Below are 18,489 nucleotides of genomic sequence, written 5' to 3'. Positions count from 1 at the left end.
TGAGAAATAAGAAAGAAAAGCTTGAGCTTTTATAGGATTCTTTGGAACATTGGACAGAAAAAAACCTTCCTCTGGGAGGCCATGTTCTGAATCCAATCCGATATCCATGAGAAACAATATTCTGAACCCAAGTATCTAGGACAGACTTAAACCAAGCCTCCTGAAAGAGGCTTAATCAGCCCCCTACCAGAACCTCTGGATCAGGGGTCACACCTTCATGCAGTCTTAGAAGAGAGGACAGATTTATTAACCTGCTTAGACTTGTTCCAGATAACATTAAGTCTCCAAACTGAACCTGAGGAGCCTGACAAAAGGAACAAAACCGATTAGAAGATTTAGATTCTAGCTTTCTGTCTAAAGGGTCGTTAAAAATAACCAGAGTGGAAATAGCCCCATCTACCTTGGGAACTGTTTTTCATACCTCTAGAATTGGACCAAGTAAAAGACACAATTTTTTATACCTTGCAGAAGGATTAAAAGACACATCTGGTTTAGACCATCCCTAGCAATCATATCAGAGACAGCATCACACACAGGAAAAACCTCAGGGAGATAACAATAGTCCTAAAAAAATAATTTAAACAATTATAAAGTTTATCATCAGAAGCAATATGATAGTAATTAAGACCTCTTTTAAAAAGAGAACAAATGTGTTCAACTTTAAACAAAAAAAGAGGAAATATCAGGTTCAACTTCAGATAAGTAATCCTCATTCTCAGAGGAAACTTCACCATCTGAAGACAAAACAGGGTACAAAGTACTTGTAGAATGTAAAATCTGGACTGACCTTTTACGCTTATTTGAAGGCGGGAGAGCCGCCAAAGTCTCAGATACTGCAGCCTTGACAAAGGTTTTCATGGCAGTAGGCATCACCTCGGCATTAACCTTTAATGAACTAAGAGTTGGTGTATTAGTACCCAAAGAAACCGATATTAGTCTGTATGCATTAACAAATCTAAACATGAGCAACATAAATGAGCTGAGGAGGGAACCTCGGCTTTTTACAATAAGCACACCTATAAATGGTAGAAAGGTGTTCAGGAAACTCAGTTTCTAGGGTATATTTAGAACCAGAAACCTGCTGCTCCACTATAGCATATGGCAAAGCAATGCAATATTCACTATTAAACAGCTTAAAAAAAAACTCGAGGAAACCATTTACCCCCACCTAAGTAGCTTTTAACAATGCGCACTGCTGAGCAAAAAAAAAACAACTTCCGAATGCGCAGCAAACTACTGACAGTTTAAATGGAGAAAAGCACGCCAAAAAACTGACACACGCATAAAAGTGTGCTAACCCGACGTGAGGTACACTCGCGCGCGAAAACAAGATGTTCTCTAACCCAACAACTCATAACAGACTAAGGGACGTGCGCTAACCAGAAGAGTGTAAACCCGATGTGCACGTGAAGACAGTCGACGAGCGGAAAAAAAAAATGCTGTGCGCAAAAGTAAGTGAATAGTGAAGGATCTGTCCCAGGCTCATATATAATTACATATACACATAAACTTTTAAAAATGAAAAGTGCCCATAAAGTAGCTAAATGAGTGTCTATATGTTAAAATAAAATATACTTACCCATAGAAACTCGCCCACTATCAAACAGATAGCAGACAGCAAACCAGTACTAAAGCATATCAGCAGAGGTTATGGAATATGAATATAATGTAGATCTATAAAGGGAGGCAGGAGCCCCTGCTACCAAGTTCATAGTGTTGATTAAGGATTTCCCATGAGGTGAAACCATCGGATCATAAACCATACCCCAAATACATCCTTCTGAAGCACTGTACTCTGAGGGGAACCGGGCCTCAACATAGACTGAAAATCCCTTTCTCTGAAGAATCAAATGCACATCTTTGTTCTTCCACCACCTCTAAGGTATGTGTGAGGTGGGAGGGGTTTTATAGAGCTCTTGGAGTTTAGGAATCTTTGCCTCCTCCTAGTGGTAGAGAAGAGTAATTCCCATGAGTAACGGATGAAAGAAACAAGTATATAAGAATAATCCTAACACTATATGTGCAGAACTCCATTATTAAAGGGACAACGTACTCAATCAAGCAGCAGTAATTCTTTATAGCAGTTTCAGGAACACACTTTAATACAGGCTGAGCTCTTTGTCTCTCTCTCCCACTTTTCACAAGGTGGTTGATGTCTGCTAGTGCCTTGTTTACATAACTTTTCTATAGCCAGTACTGCAGCATATAACTTTCAGTATATGTGGCAGTTTCAACAAACAAAGGCAACAAAATAAAGCTAAAGGAGTTATTTGTAAACTATCTCCTAGATTACGAGTCTTGCGTTAGCCTTAAAAAGCAGCGTTGAGGGGTCCCAACGCTGCTTTTTAACGCCCGCTGGTATTACGAGTCTGGCATACCGCAAATCCCCTTACGTCAATTGCATATCCTATCTTTTTAATGGGATTTTCCTAATGCCGGTATTACAATTGCTGGAAAAAGTGAGCAGTAAACCCTCTCCTGTCCAGACTCCTACCGCATTTAAAAGTCAGTAGTTAAGTAGTTAAGAGTTTTATGGGCTAACGCCATAACATAAAACTCTTAACTAAAGTGCTACAAAGTACACTAACACCCATAAACTACCTATTAACCCCTAAACCGAGCCCCCCCCCCACATCGGAAACACTTTAATACATTTTTTAACCCCTAATCTGCCGACCAGACATTGCCGCCACTGTAATAACAGAATTTATGCTTACCTGATAAATTACTTTCTCCAACGGTGTGTCCGGTCCACGGCGTCATCCTTACTTGTGGGATATTCTCTTCCCCAACAGGAAATGGCAAAGAGCCCAGCAAAGCTGGTCACATGATCCCTCCTAGGCTCCGCCTACCCCAGTCATTCGACCGACGTACAGGAGGAAATATGCATAGGAGAAACCATATGATACCGTGGTGACTGTAGTTAGAGAAAATAATTCATCAGACCTGATTAAAAAAAAAACCAGGGCGGGCCGTGGGCCGGACACACCGTTGGAGAAAGTAATTTATCAGGTAAGCATAAATTCTGTTTTCTCCAACATAGGTGTGTCCGGTCCACGGCGTCATCCTTACTTGTGGGAACCAATACCAAAGCTTTAGGACACGGATGAAGGGAGGGAGCAAATCAGGTCACCTAAATGGAAGGCACCACGGCTTGCAAAACCTTTCTCCCAAAAATAGCCTCTGAAGAAGCAAAAGTATCAAATTTGGCAAATTTGGCAAAAGTGTGCAGTGAAGACCAAGTCGCTGCCTTACATATCTGGTCAACAGAAGCCTCGTTCTTGAAGGCCCATGTGGAAGCCACAGCCCTAGTGGAATGAGCTGTGATTCTTTCAGGAGGCTGCCGTCCGGCAGTCTCATAAGCCAATCGGATAATGCTTTTAAGCCAAAAAGAAAGAGAGGTAGAAGTTGCTTTTTGACCTCTCCTTTTACCAGAATAAACAACAAACAAAGAAGATGTCTGTCTGAAATCTTTAGTAGCCTCTAAATAGAATTTTAGAGCACGGACTACGTCCAAATTGTGTAACAAACGTTCCTTCTTTGAAACTGGATTCGGACACAAAGAAGGTACAACAATCTCCTGGTTAATATTTTTGTTGGAAACAACTTTCGGAAGAAAACCAGGCTTAGTACGCAAAACCACCTTATCTGCATGGAACACCAGATAGGGCGGAGAACACTGCAGAGCAGATAACTCAGAAACTCTTCTAGCAGAAGAAATTGCAACCAAAAACAAAACTTTCCAAGATAATAACTTAATATCTACGGAATGTAAGGGTTCAAACGGAACCCCTTGAAGAACTGAAAGAACTAGATTAAGACTCCAGGGAGGAGTCAAAGGTCTGTAAACAGGCTTGATTCTAACCAGAGCCTGAACAAACGCTTGAACGTCTGGCACAGCTGCCAGCCTTTTGTGAAGTAAAACAGATAAAGCAGAAATCTGTCCCTTCAGAGAACTTGCAGATAATCCTTTCTCCAAACCTTCTTGTAGAAAGGATAGAATCTTAGGAATTTTTATCTTGTTCCATGGGAATCCTTTAGATTCACACCAACAGATATATTTTTTCCATATTTTATGGTAAATCTTTCTAGTTACAGGCTTTCTAGCCTGAATAAGAGTATCTATTACGGAATCTGAAAACCCACGCTTTGATAAAATCAAGCGTTCAATCTCCAAGCAGTCAGTTGGAGGGAAACCAGATTCGGATGATCGAATGGACCTTGAACAAGAAGGTCCTGTCTCAAAGGTAGCTTCCATGGTGGAGCCGATGACATATTCACCAGGTCTGCATACCAAGTCCTGCGTGGCCACGCAAGAGCTATCAAGATCACCGAAGCCCTCTCCTGATTGATCCTGGCTACCAGCCTGGGAATGAGAGGAAACGGTGGGAATACATAAGCTAGGTTGAAGGTCCAAGGTGCTACTAGTGCATCCACTAGAGTCGCCTTGGGATCCCTGGATCTGGACCCGTAACAAGGAACCTTGAAGTTCTGACGAGAGGCCATCAGATCCATGTCTGGAATGCCCCATAATTGAGTTATTTGGGCAAAGATTTCCGGATGGAGTTCCCACTCCCCCGGATGGAAGGTCTGACGACTCAGAAAATCCGCTTCCCAATTTTCCACTCCTGGGATGTGGATTGCAGACAAGTGGCAGGAGTGATCCTCCGCCCATTGAATTATCTTGGTCACTTCCTCCATCGCCAGGGAACTCCTTGTTCCCCCCTGATGGTTGATATATGCAACAGTCGTCATGTTGTCTGATTGAAACCTTATGAATTTGGCCTTTGCTAGATGAGGCCAAGCTTTGAGAGCATTGAATATCGCTCTCAGTTCCAGAATGTTTATCGGGAGAAGAGATTCTTCCCGAGACCATAGACCCTGAGCTTTCAGGGGTTCCCAGACCGCGCCCCAGCCCACCAGACTGGCGTCGGTCGTGACAATGACCCACTCTGGTCTGCGGAAGCTCATTCCCTGTGACAGGTTGTCCAGGATCAGCCACCAACGGAGTGAATCTCTGGTCCTTTGATCTACTTGAATCGTCGGAGACAAGTCTGTATAATCCCCATTCCACTGTCTGAGCATGCACAGTTGTAATGGTCTTAGATGAATTCGTGCAAAAGGAACTATGTCCATTGCTGCAACCATCAATCCTATTACTTCCATGCACTGCGCTATGGAAGGATGAAGAACAGAATGAAGTACTTGACAAGAGCTTAGAAGTTTTGATTTTCTGACCTCTGTCAGAAAAATCCTCATTTCTAAGGAATCTATTATTGTTCCCAAGAAGGGAACTCTTGTTGACGGGGACAGAGAACTTTTTTCTATGTTCACTTTCCATCCGTGAGATCTGAGAAAGGCTAGAACGATGTCCGTATGAGCCTTTGCTTTTGACAGAGACGACGCTTGAATCAGGATGTCGTCCAAGTAAGGTACTACTGCAATGCCCCTTGGTCTTAGAACTGCTAGAAGGGACCCTAGTACCTTTGTGAAAATTCTCGGAGCAGTGGCTAATCCGAATGGAAGTGCCACAAACTGGTAATGCTTGTCCAGAAAAGCGAACCTTAGGAACTGATGATGTTCCCTGTGGATAGGAATATGTAGGTACGCATCCTTTAAATCCACCGTGGTCATAAATTGACCTTCCTGGATGGTAGGAAGGATCGTTCGAATGGTTTCCATTTTGAACGATGGAACCCTGAGAAATTTGTTTAGGATCTTGAGATCTAAAATTGGTCTGAATGTTCCCTCTTTTTTGGGAACTATGAACAGGTTGGAGTAAAACCCCATCCCTTGTTCTCCTATTGGAACTGGATGAATTACTCCCATCTTTAACAGGTCTTCTACACAATGTAAGAATGCCTGTCTTTTTATTTGGTTTGAAGATAATTGAGACCTGTGGAACCTTCCCCTTAGGGGTAGTTCCTTGAATTCCAGGAGATAACCCTGAGACACTATTTCTAGTGCCCAAGGATCCTGAACATCTCTTGCCCAAGCCTGAGCAAAGAGAGAAAGTCTGCCCCCCACCAGATCCGGTCCCGGATCGGGGGCCATCCCTTCATGCTGTTTTGGTAGCAGTGGCAGGCTTCTTGGCCTGCTTACCCTTGTTCCAGCCTTGGTTTGGGTTGAGAAGTATTACCCTCTTGCTTAGAGGATGTAGAATTAGAGGTTGGTCCGTTTCTGCGAAAGGGACGAAAATTAGGCTTATTTTTAGCCTTAAAAGACCTATCCTGAGGAAGGGCGTGGCCCTTTCCCCCGGTGATGTCTGAAATAATCTCTTTCAAATCAGGACCAAACAGTGTTTTACCCTTGAAAGGGATGTTAAGCAATTTTGTCTTGGAAGACACATCCGCTGACCAAGACTTTAGCCAAAGCGCTCTGCGCGCCACGATAGCAAACCCTGAATTTTTCGCCGCTAATCTAGCTAATTGCAAAGCGGCATCTAAAATAAAAGAGTTAGCCAATTTAAGTGCTTGAACTCTGTCCATAACCTCCTCATACGAAGATTCTTTATTGAGCGACTTTTCTAGTTCTTCGAACCAGAAACACGCTGCCGTAGTGACAGGAACAATGCATGAAATTGGTTGTAGAAGGTAACCTTGCTGAACAAACATCTTTTTAAGCAAACCCTCTAATTTTTTATCCATAGGATCTTTGAAAGCACAACTATCTTCTATGGGAATAGTAGTGCGTTTGTTTAGAGTAGAGACCGCCCCCTCGACCTTGGGGACTGTCTGCCATAAGTCCTTTCTGGGGTCGACTATAGGAAATAATTTCTTAAATATAGGGGGAGGAACAAAAGGTATGCCGGGCCTTTCCCACTCCTTATTTACTATGTCCGCCACCCGCTTGGGTATAGGAAAAGCATCGGGGGGCACCGGAACCTCTAGGAACTTGTCCATCTTACATAATTTCTCTGCAATGACCAAATTGTCACAATCATCCAGAGTAGATAATACCTCCTTAAGCAGTGCGCGGAGATGTTCTAAATTTAAATTTAAATGTTACAACATCAGGTTCAACTTGTTGAGAAATTTTTCCTGAATCTGAAATTTCTCCCTCAGACAAAACCTCCCTCCTGGCCCCTTCAGATTGGTGTGAGGGTATGTCAGAACCGTTATCATCAGCGTCCTCTTGCTCTTCAGTGTTTAAAACAGAGCAATCGCGCTTTCTCTGATAAGTAGGCATTTTAGATAAAATGTTTGCAATAGAATTATCCATAACAGCCGTTAATTGTTGCATGGTAATAAGAATTGGCGCACTAGATGTACTAGGGGCCTCTTGTGTGGGCAAAACTGGTGTAGACACAGAAGGGGATGATGCAGTACCATGCTTACTCCCCTCATTTGAGGAATCATCTTGGGCAATATCATTATCTGTGGCATCATTGTCCCTACTTTTTTTGGACACTATGTCACAATCATCACATATATTTAAATGGGGAGAAACCTTGGCTTTCATACATATAGAACATCGCTTATCTGATGGTTCAGACATGTTAAACAGGCTTAAACTTGTCAACAAAGCACAAAAAACGTTTTAAAATAAAACCGTTACTGTCACTTTAAATTTTAAACTGAACACACTTTATTACTGAATATGTGAAAAAGTATGAAGGAATTGTTCAAAATTCACCAAATTTTCACCACAGTGTCATAAAGCCTTAAAAGTATTGCACACCAAATTTGAAAGCTTTAACCCTTAAAATAACGGAACCAGGGCCGTTTTTACATTTAACCCCTATACAGTCCCAGGTATCTGCTTTGCTGAGACCCAACCAAGCCCAGAGGGGAATACGATACCAAATGACGCCTTCTATAAGCTTTTTCAGTGGTTCTTAGCTCCTCACACATGCATCTGCATGCCTTGCTCTCCAAAAACAACTGCGCATTAGTGGCGCGAAAATGAGGCTCTGCCTATGACTAGAAAGGCCCCCATCTGAAAAAGGTGTCCAATACAGTGCCTGCCGTTTTTCTTAAAACAATCCCCAAGATTATAATAACTATAAGAGTTATAATCTGCCAAATATGTTTAGTAAAGTAATCGTTTTAGCCCAGAAAAATGTCTACCAGTTTTATAAGCCCATGTGAAGCCCTTTATTCTTTTACTTAAACTAAGAAAATGGCTTACCGGTCCCCATAGGGAAAATGACAGCCTTCCAGCATTACAAAGTCTTGTTAGAAATGTGGCCAGTCATACCTCAAGCAGAAGAGTCTGCAAACTGTTTCCCCCAACTGAAGTTACTTCATCTCAACAGTCCTGTGTGGAAACAGCAATCGATTTTAGTAACGTTTGCTAAAATCATCTTCCTCTTACAAACAGAAATCTTCATCTCTTTTCTGTTTCAGAGTAAATAGTACATACCAGCACTATTTTAAAATAACAAACACTTGATTGAAGGATAAAAACTACATTTAAACACCAAAAAACTCTTAGCCATCTCCGTGGAGATGTTGCCTGTGCAACGGCAAAGAGAATGACTGGGGTAGGCGGAGCCTAGGAGGGATCATGTGACCAGCTTTGCTGGGCTCTTTGCCATTTCCTGTTGGGGAAGAGAATATCCCACAAGTAAGGATGACGCCGTGGACCGGACACACCTATGTTGGAGAAAAATATATTAACCCCTAAACCACACTCCCGCCTCGCAAACACTAGTTAAATTTTATTAACCCCTAATCTGCCGTCCCTAACATCGCCGACACCTATCTACATTTATTAACCCCTAATCTACCGCACCCAACAACGCCGCTACTATATTAAATTTATTAACCCCTAAACCTAAGTCTAACCCCCCTAACTTAAATATAATTTAAATAAAACGAAATAAAATTACTACAATTAAATAAATTAATCCTATTTAAAACTAAATATTTACCTATAAAATAAACCATAAGATAGCTACAATATAACTAATAATTACATTGTAGCTATTTTAGGATTTATATTTATTTTACAGGCAACTTTGTATTTATTTTAACTAGGTACAATAGTTATTAAATAGTTATTAACAATTTAATAACTACCTAGTTAAAATAAGTACAAATTTACCTGTAAAATAAATCCTAACCTAGATTACAATTACACCTAACACTACACTATCATTAAATTAATTACATAAACTAACTACAATTACAATTAAATTAAATAAACGAAAGTCCAAAAAAAGAACAAACACTAAATTACAGAAAATAAAAAAATAATTACAATTTTTTAAAGCTAATTACACCTACTCTAATCCCCTAATAAAATAACCCCCCCCCCAAAATAATAAAATACCCTACCCTATACTAAATTACAAATAGCCCTTAAAAGGGCCTTTTGCGGGGCATTGCCCCAAAGTAATCAGCTCTTTTACCTGTAAAAAAAAAAATACAATACCCCCCCAACATTAAAACCCACACACCCAACCCTACTCTAAAACCCACCCAATCCCCCCTTAATAAAACCTAGCACTACCCCCTTGAAGATCATCCTACCTTGAGCCGTCTTCACCCAGCCGGCACAAGTGGACCTCCAGAGGGGCAGAAGTCTTCATCCGATCCTGCCAGAAGAGGAACAGCCAATAGAATGCAAACTCAATCCTATTGGCTGATTGCATCAGCCAATAGGATTGAACTTCAATTCTATTGGCTGATTGCATCAGCCAATAGGATTTTTCCTATCTTAATTCCGATTGGCTGATACGATTCTATCAGCCAATCGGAATTGAAGGGACGCCATCTTGAATGACGTCACTTAAAGGAACCGTCATTCTTCAGTCGCCGTCGGATGGAAGAGGATGCTCCGCGTCGGATGTCTTCAAGATGGACCCGCTCCGGATGGAAGAAGATAGAAGATGCCACCTGGATGAAGACTTCTGCTGGTCTCGATGTCCTCTTCTGGCCGGATCGGATGAAGACTTCTGCCCCTCTGGAGGTCCACTTGTGCCCGGCTGGGTGAAGACAGCTCAAGGTAGGGTGATCTTCAAGGGGGTAGTGTTAGGTTTTATTAAGGGGGGATTAGGTGGGTTTTAGAGTAGGGTTTGGTGTGTGGGTGGTGGGTTTTAAAGTTGGGGGGTATTGTATTTTTTTTAACAGGTAAAAGAGCTGATTACTTTGGGACAATGCCCCGCAAAAGGCCCTTTTTACTTTATAGTGGCGGCGGCATATTAGGGGTTAATAAATTTAATATAGTTGCGGCGACGTTGGGGGGGCAGATTAGGGGTTAATAAATAAAATGTAGGGTTTGGTGATGTTGGGGGCATCAGAATAGGGGTTCAAAAGTATAATGTAGGTGGCGGCGGTGTCCGGAGCGGCAGATTAGGGGTTAATAATATAATGTAGGTGGCGATGATGTCGGGGCGGCATATTAGGGGTTAATACGTGTAAGGTTAGGGGTGTTTAGACTCGGGGTTCATGTTAAGGTGTTAGGTGTAGACATAAATTTTATTTCCCTATAGGAAACAATGGGGCTGCGTTAGGAGCTGAACGCTGCTTTTTTGCAGGTGTTAGGTTTTTTTTTCAGCCAGCTCAGCCCCATTGTTTCCTATGGGGAAATCGTGCACGAGCACGTTCAGCCAACTCATCGCTGACTTAAGCAACGCTGGTATTGAGGTGAGATGTGGAGCTAAATTTTGCTCAACGCTCACTTTTCTGAGGCTAATGCCGGCTTGCAGAAAACTCGTAATACCAGCGTTGTCTTAAGCGAGCGGTGAGAAAAAAAGCCTTGTTAGCACTGCACACCATTACCGACAAAAACTCGTAATCTAGCCAAATGTAATTACGTTTTAAACAACTTTGCACAATCTGATAATGGAAGTAAATTGTAGTCTTTTTATATGCACACTTTCTGAGGTACCAGCCTCTACTGAGCATGAGCAAGAGTTCACAGTGTATACTATATTAGTCTGTGATTGGCCGATGGATGTCACATGATACAGTAGACAAGCAAATGGAATAACATTTTGAAATTTGGCAAAAAATCCTTTACTGCTAATTTGAAATTCAGAGTAAGTGCATTGTAGTTTTACTATGATTATGAAAATCAAATATATTTGATGTCCTTTCAGTAATGAAATACTTATATTATGTAAACATTTTTTTAAAGTGACAAGGTTAACTTGCACTTAACATGCTTAGCTGCCACTTAACATGCTTAGCTGCATAAAGATGTATGGCATGATACTGTACAGTGTGATGGGCACTCACGCAACTATTACACAAAACCTGTAATGGGTTCTTCAGTGCCTGTAGGTTCCTAGGTAATTGTAGGGCATCTGTTAACTAAAGCTCGCTCCTGTTTCAATCCTCAACAAACAGCCACCATAGAAACTTCTAGGAATTGGAAATATTATATAGTATACCCCCAACATCCTGAAATCTAATTCTGGTACTGGCAGGTTGGGTATGTGTTTGAAAAATAGGGGTTGAGTCAGGTTGTGGGCATAGCCATGGGTATGATTGACATGGAGTGTGTTTTATAACTACTTAAGCTTTTTAGCACCCTCATTTTTTACTATTCTGATTCATAAAAATGTTTATTATTCTTATCATGTACCTGTAAAAAAAAAATTGCATGTGATTTAATTTCCTAACTCCAAGAAGCAACTAGTCTTTACATTAGGGTCTGTGTAGGCCACATCTGCTGTGTCAGAGATGGAGTAAAAATAGTTTTATAGAGGTATGTGAGTGAATGGATGGATGGATGGATGGAGAGAGAGGGAGTGATGCAGTCTCTATAGATAGATACACAGGAGATATATATATATATATATACACACATTATACAAAAAACATAAATAGATAGATAAATGTATACATAGATGCACATGCTTTATATATACAAAATACATAGAAACACTAGATAGATAGATAGATAGATAGATAGATAGATAGATAGATAGATAGATAAGCTGATATATAGATACACATGATTTATATATACAGAATACATAGAAACACTAGATAGATAGATAGATAGATAGATACATAGATAGATAGATAGATAGATAGATAGATAGATAGCCATATATAATTCAATCTTAATATAGATGTATTAATTACCAACTTCTTGAAAAGCCATGAAAACCATGGTGTAATCCTTTAATAAATACTGCACACTATGTTAGGAACCTAGTGCTTATTTCTTATCAGTGTAGTGACAGATAAGTCAGTTCCTAAATACATACTAGGTATATTAAAAAGACTGATATAAAAATTCACACAAAAAAAGGAAATATTCAAGCAAAAATGACTTAAAAACCCGAACAAAGCCAGATTTATCCAGGAATCCCAACGCTTTTAGTTTGGGTGAATATTTAATACTGTTATTAATCATTTTTAATCCGTTTGCTTTTAATTAAGAAACAGCATGATGCTTTCCTATCAACATATGCCAGGGAGCAGATTAATTGTGGCTTAAGATAACTTGCCTTGATTGGTGTAATGTATTAGTTAACAAGACACAAGCTCCTAAACACATGCAGGCGAGTAGGAAGCAATGTTCATTCACCCCCACAGCAAATACAGATTTTTTTTTCCCCCTGTCTAGACCTCTTTTTTTTCAGATATATTTATCTTGAGTCGGAGATTGATGCAAATACAGTTGCAATGGGTCTGAGATTGGTCATCATAGAATGCCTGCTGTTACTATGGACAAGTTGTAAAAGGGACAGCTACAAAGACGGACTATCTGAAAGAATGAGGAAGGACGCCCAAGGTAGCAGCATAAGAAAACAGCGGAGTGCCGCCTCAACTACTGCAAACTGAGATAAGTCTGTCTGCAGGGAACGCAGGCTCAGCATAGATTAGTTATTAAAATAATCATAAGGAAAAAAAAAAAAGGGGGAGAGATGTGGACAATTTCTGCACTAACATGACCTGTTGTCTGTCAACATTCAAGCAAACATTAATCATATGTCACAGATAAGGAAAGGAAGTCATGATCCATGAATATATTTAATACCTATTGGGACACTTTGTATAATCACACATATTAACATTTCATTAGGGGACACTTTCTTTCCAGATACCAAGATTTGCAATTACCATTTTATGTTTGCATGTCTGAATATCATTTTTATAATAAAGGAACAATGATAGCATATATATAAAATGTTATTACATGTACAAATATCCAAACTGCCTGGGATCAGAAAAGGTTTAGATTTCAGAATGTTTTGATATTTGCATCTGTAAAATGTAACAGTTTGGAGAGGGGATGAGACCAAGTGTATACAACAATATCTTATGCCATTGAGGCAATATTTACATATAATAATACAGCTAATTCCTGCAGCCTAAAAGTTATATAACTTTTAATCATTTTATATAAATAGTAACGTTAGAAAGATATTACAAAAAAGTAAGTTGATTTAAATAAAAATAGACTAGATTTGCATTCTAGAATAGAAAAAAACAAATAAGATTGTGACTTACTGGTGAGGAAAAATAGGAATTTTTAATAACATTTTTTTTTTTTTTAAATTATAAAAAAAAAAAAAAACTGAGTACGATAAGTTCTCCAGTTCCATATAAAGGCAGATGCCTGATTGTTACAGATAGTGACCCTGTGTGCGTCACCGTCTGTAACAATTATCTGCAGGTGCCGGCGACAAGTGTGGGAGGGAAAGCGGGAGGTGGGTGGGCGACGCAGTGGCAGATGAGGGAGGAAGGGAGTAGGAGGGGTTCTACACAGAAAAAAAAATAAATTGAAGCGAGAGGATGGGAGAGGGCACTGCACTACAGAAAAGGGGTGCCCTGTGTAAGATCGCCAGGATGTGTTAGGCGCATTACAAGGGGGACCACTACAGTACAGAAAAAAAATAAAAATATAAAAAAGTAAAAGTTAGTTACGGGCAGAGAGCTGCTAGCACCAAAGATGGCCGCCATTAGTGGGAGGGTTAGAGAGGTGGGAGGGTTGAGGGGGATCACTACACTGCAGAAAGAAAGAAAAGAAAATAATAATACTAAAAAACCTTAAACAGCATACTGGCAGACTGTCTGCCAGTACCTAAGATGGTGGGGATCCCAGAGAAGATTTTACAATAATTTGTGCACAAGCAGTATGTAAATAATTTCAGTGAGAAACCCAAACTTTGTGAAAAAAAAAAAACGATTTTATTATATCACTGCATTTGGTGATGAAATGGGCCGCCTAGTGTATATATATATATATATATATATATATATATATATATATATATATATGTAGTTTTGATAGAAAAAACAAAACAAGGCTCTATTTCTATTTAACCTTTTAACAATGTTGCAGCGTTCTATTCCTTCCTAATCGCGCCAGGCTTTAGCGCCGTTAGGACGGAATAGAACATCCGAGCCGTTTTGGCTGTCTTGAAGCCAACGACGCTTCCTGGATGGGATTGCGGTCTATAGGGTGTGCCTAGCTTCATAGGGACGCCACCCTGACCCGATACCATCATTGAAATCTCGTGATCACGTGCATGATCGCGGAATTTCAATTTGTCTACATCGGAACGTTGTTACAATGTAGACAGGTTAACCCTGTCATTAAAGGGTTAAATGGAGTGATAGAAAAAATTCTAAAAATTCTTCCGTATTTTGGGCAAGTTATTTTCTGAAATTCCCGGTAGCAAAGTGGTTAAATGAACATAAAATCCCCCCCAAAAAATTAATTATTCAATTTTAATAACTTTCCCATTTACTTCTATTTTAAAATTTTCTTTGGTTAATTGTTATCCTCAGTTGAAGATCAGGAAGGTAAGTTCAGGAGTGTGCACGTATCTGCAACACTATATGACAGCAGTTTTGCTACAATGTTATACATTAAAGTGAATGTAAAGTCATCCTCTGTTCTAAACACCTGTGTAACATATGTCAATAAAAAACTAGAGTTTCATTCATGAAATTTTACCTTTTTCAATCGTTAGCTTTATTTTCCTAATTTTAGCCTTGTTTTCGCTGAAATCAACCTCCTCCCGGCATTCGCGCTCCGTTCCTCAATTTTTTGATTGACGTCTTGATAGCCAATAACGTCTCTAACCACAGGGGGACCCACCCCATTACAATGACGTAATACGTCTTCATTGCGCATGCGTTCGTTTGCGGTGTAGAGCTAATGTAATATAAGCTTGTGCACATTTCGCGCATGCGCATTATACCGAAACACGGCGTCGCAATACAATGTTATACGGAGTCCTTTTATTTCCTTTCTAATGTGCCGATTGGATTAGTGGATCTGAAAGGGCTCCGTATATCGGTACAGTGTTTGATTTTACTTGTCTATCTGACCAAATTTTCTGATGAAGAAAAAGCAATATATATTTCCTATTACTTTCAATACTATGTCCTATATCGCTAATTAGTTTATATACTTGTCAAAAATATTCGGCGATATATTTACTATTATTTTGTGTTGAAGCCATTATACTTTTGATGGTAACGCATGCGCAATTGAAAGAATACACGGGAGTGCGCAGTGCCGATACGTAAACAGCGGGTGGGGCCGCTGTTTACGTAAGATGGGGGAGAATAAGCAAACTGAGAGTGGGAGGAGCGGGTAAGTGAATGATCGATAATTGTAAGATAAAATAACATCGCAATAATACATTTTATTAAAAAAGGATTGTGGCGGTATGCTTTAGCGTATGATTCTCTACAACTATATATAATACAATATTGAAAAATTATTATCAATTATAATACAATATTGAAAAATTATTATCAATTATTCTTCGTTCTCTTGCTATCTTTATTTAAAAATCAGGAATATAAAGCTTAGACGCCGGCCCATTTTAGGTTCAGCACCCTGGATAGGGCTTGCTTATTGGTGGCTACATATAGCCACCAATAAGCAAGCGCAACTCAGGTTCTGAACCAAAAATGTTCCAGCTCCTAAGCTTTACATTTCTGCATTTTAAATAAAGATAGCAAGAGAACAAAGAAAAAATAATAATAGGAGTAAATTAGAAAGTTGCTTAAAACTGTCTGCTCTATCTGAATCATGAAAGAAAAAAAAAATTGGTTTTAATATCCCTTTAAGCATGATAAGAAATCTTGCAATGCACATTTGCTGTACTTTATCTCTATTTATACTTCTACTTCACAGAAAGCCAGGAGTGCATACCGCATACATATGTGGCAATTTATTGGACCTTGCAACATGCTATACAGTGACTGTTTATAGCTCGTTTATACCTGGTCTCTGATCAATCACAGTAAAGGAGAAAAGTGTAACATATTCACAAGGCTTTTCCAGGAGTTTATCAGTGAAGTGTTTTGGAAAAAAAAAAAACTTGAAAGTTTACTTAAATTACAGTATTTTTTACGCAGATCACAGATTTATCAATAGTAGCAATCTTTTGCGATATCATAGTACAGGAAATATTACAGTATTTGGATCACAAATCAACAGTATATTGATTAAGTCAACTAAGGTTAGCAAATAGCCTCCTTATTTATCAGTCCGTAGGCAGTGATTGTGTCCCTATAGGACAGTTTAATTTATTTAGCACTAACTATAAAAGGGGCGAATGTATATATTTTACATTACGACTGACAAAGCGGTTACCAACCAACCTAACCATACCACTTCAGTTCACTGACACACATTAAAAAATAAACATGAGTGGGATGCCACCTTTTTCTCTTCTCCAATTTGTATATGCAACCTGTAGGAACTTATAATATCTTGATTATGTAAAAAAATGGGTAGCAGCACTGATGTGAAAAGATGTATGTATATGTTTAGACAGAGAGAAAAATTATTTTCATCAACACTTAAGGATAATTTACTATATAACTATATAAGGATAATTTACTATATAGATGTATACATTTACACTATAATATTATAAGGATAATTTACTATATAGATGTATACATTTACACTGTCTATCATATTATAAGGATAATTTACTATATAGATGTATACATTTACACTATCATATTATAAGGATAATTTACTATATAGATGTATACATTTACACTGTCTATCATATTATAAGGATAATTTACTATATAGATGTATACATTTACACTATCATATTATAAGGATAATTTACTATATAGATGTATACATTTACACTGTCTATCATATTATAAGGATAATTTACTATATAGATGTATACATTTACACTATCATATTATAAGGATAATTTACTATATAGATGTATACATTTACACTGTCTATCATATTATAAGGATAATTTACTATATAGATGTATACATTTACACTATCATATTATAAGGATAATTTACTATATAGATGTATACATTTACACTATAATATTATAAGCATAATTTACTATATAGATGTATACATTTGTGCTATCATATTATAAGCATAATTTACTATATAGATGTATACATTTACACTGTCTATCATATTATAATGATAATTTACTATATAGATGTATGCATTTACACTGTCTATCATATTATAAGGATAATTTACTATATAGATGTATGCATTTACGCTATCATATTATAAGGATAATTTACTATGGTAGACAGTGTAAATGTATACATCTATATATTATTAGGATAATTTACATATAAATCTAAACTGTCTATAATATTTGTTTAATTATATCATCCACTATTTTATGGGTCATGGTAAATATAAAATGACAATTTCAATGGTTATTTATTATTATTATTATTATTTGTCATTGTGTAAAATGTATTAACTTGAAGAAATTGAATGGTGTTGAAAACATATAGATACAGGTCATATAGCACTGAACACTCATCAGTCAATCTGTTTAACTTTCCAACAGCAAAGTCCTACTTTAAACAATGTCAAATTAAAATAAACAAATAAGTAAATTATCATTAATAAATAAATCTTAATTGCTACCTTCACTGTTCCTTCCACTTCTACAAACCAGCGTCTAAGCATAGCTTGTATCTGGCCATCTGTCAACTCAGGGTTTGCGTTTTGAATCTTCTGTTTGGCGACATCTTCTAGCAGTAGCCTTCGTAATCTCCAGTAAAAGAAGGTTCTAGATGTTTTCCACTCCAGAATATCCTGTATAATATATATATATATATAAAATAGATAGAAAAGATCTTAGCAATACAAAATTAATACTAGTAATAATGTACAGTTTCTCCTATGTATACTTCACCACAATTAAACCCTTTACAAGGTTCGTATACAGGAGCAATCATATCACATCACTAAGTTGGAGAGGATCCTAGGCTTTGGCGCATTCAGTTGATGGAGAACTGGTGAAACCTACACAGGTGATATGTCCTCTGCAGTCATATGAGATGCGGTGCAGAGGACTGTGTCATAAAACAGCTGCTTATTAAAAAAAACTATGTTCCTTTCAGAATGCCTTTAAAGGCATCTTCATTTTGTGTTTTATTTAATTTAATAAATATCCTAATAAATTTTACATAGGAGTGAGAGTGCTGGATCATATATCATATATGCTATCAAGCTATGCAATCCGTAGTATTATATTAATACATTTTCTTCTTTTTATATCCATACTCTGAGGATTCTGTTTATTTATTTATTTATTTT

General features: G+C 38.2%; 1 protein-coding gene across 1 annotated transcript in view; it reads right to left on the bottom strand.

Moving 5' to 3' along the window:
• The window catches only part of ACACA (acetyl-CoA carboxylase alpha), a 1,007,059-nt gene that overhangs the window by 43,436 nt on the left and 945,134 nt on the right, over positions 1 to 18,489 (bottom strand). The window contains exon 54 of the mRNA XM_053706820.1: positions 17,815 to 17,985. Coding sequence (XP_053562795.1) covers positions 17,815 to 17,985 — 171 coding nt within the window. The remainder of the gene's footprint in view (positions 1 to 17,814; positions 17,986 to 18,489) is intronic.

The sequence above is a fragment of the Bombina bombina genome, chromosome 3 (genome assembly GCF_027579735.1).
Source record: "Bombina bombina isolate aBomBom1 chromosome 3, aBomBom1.pri, whole genome shotgun sequence".
NCBI lineage: Eukaryota > Metazoa > Chordata > Amphibia > Anura > Bombinatoridae > Bombina > Bombina bombina.
The sequence above is the reverse complement of the archived record's forward strand: the minus strand, read 5'-3'. Positions and strand labels throughout refer to the sequence as shown.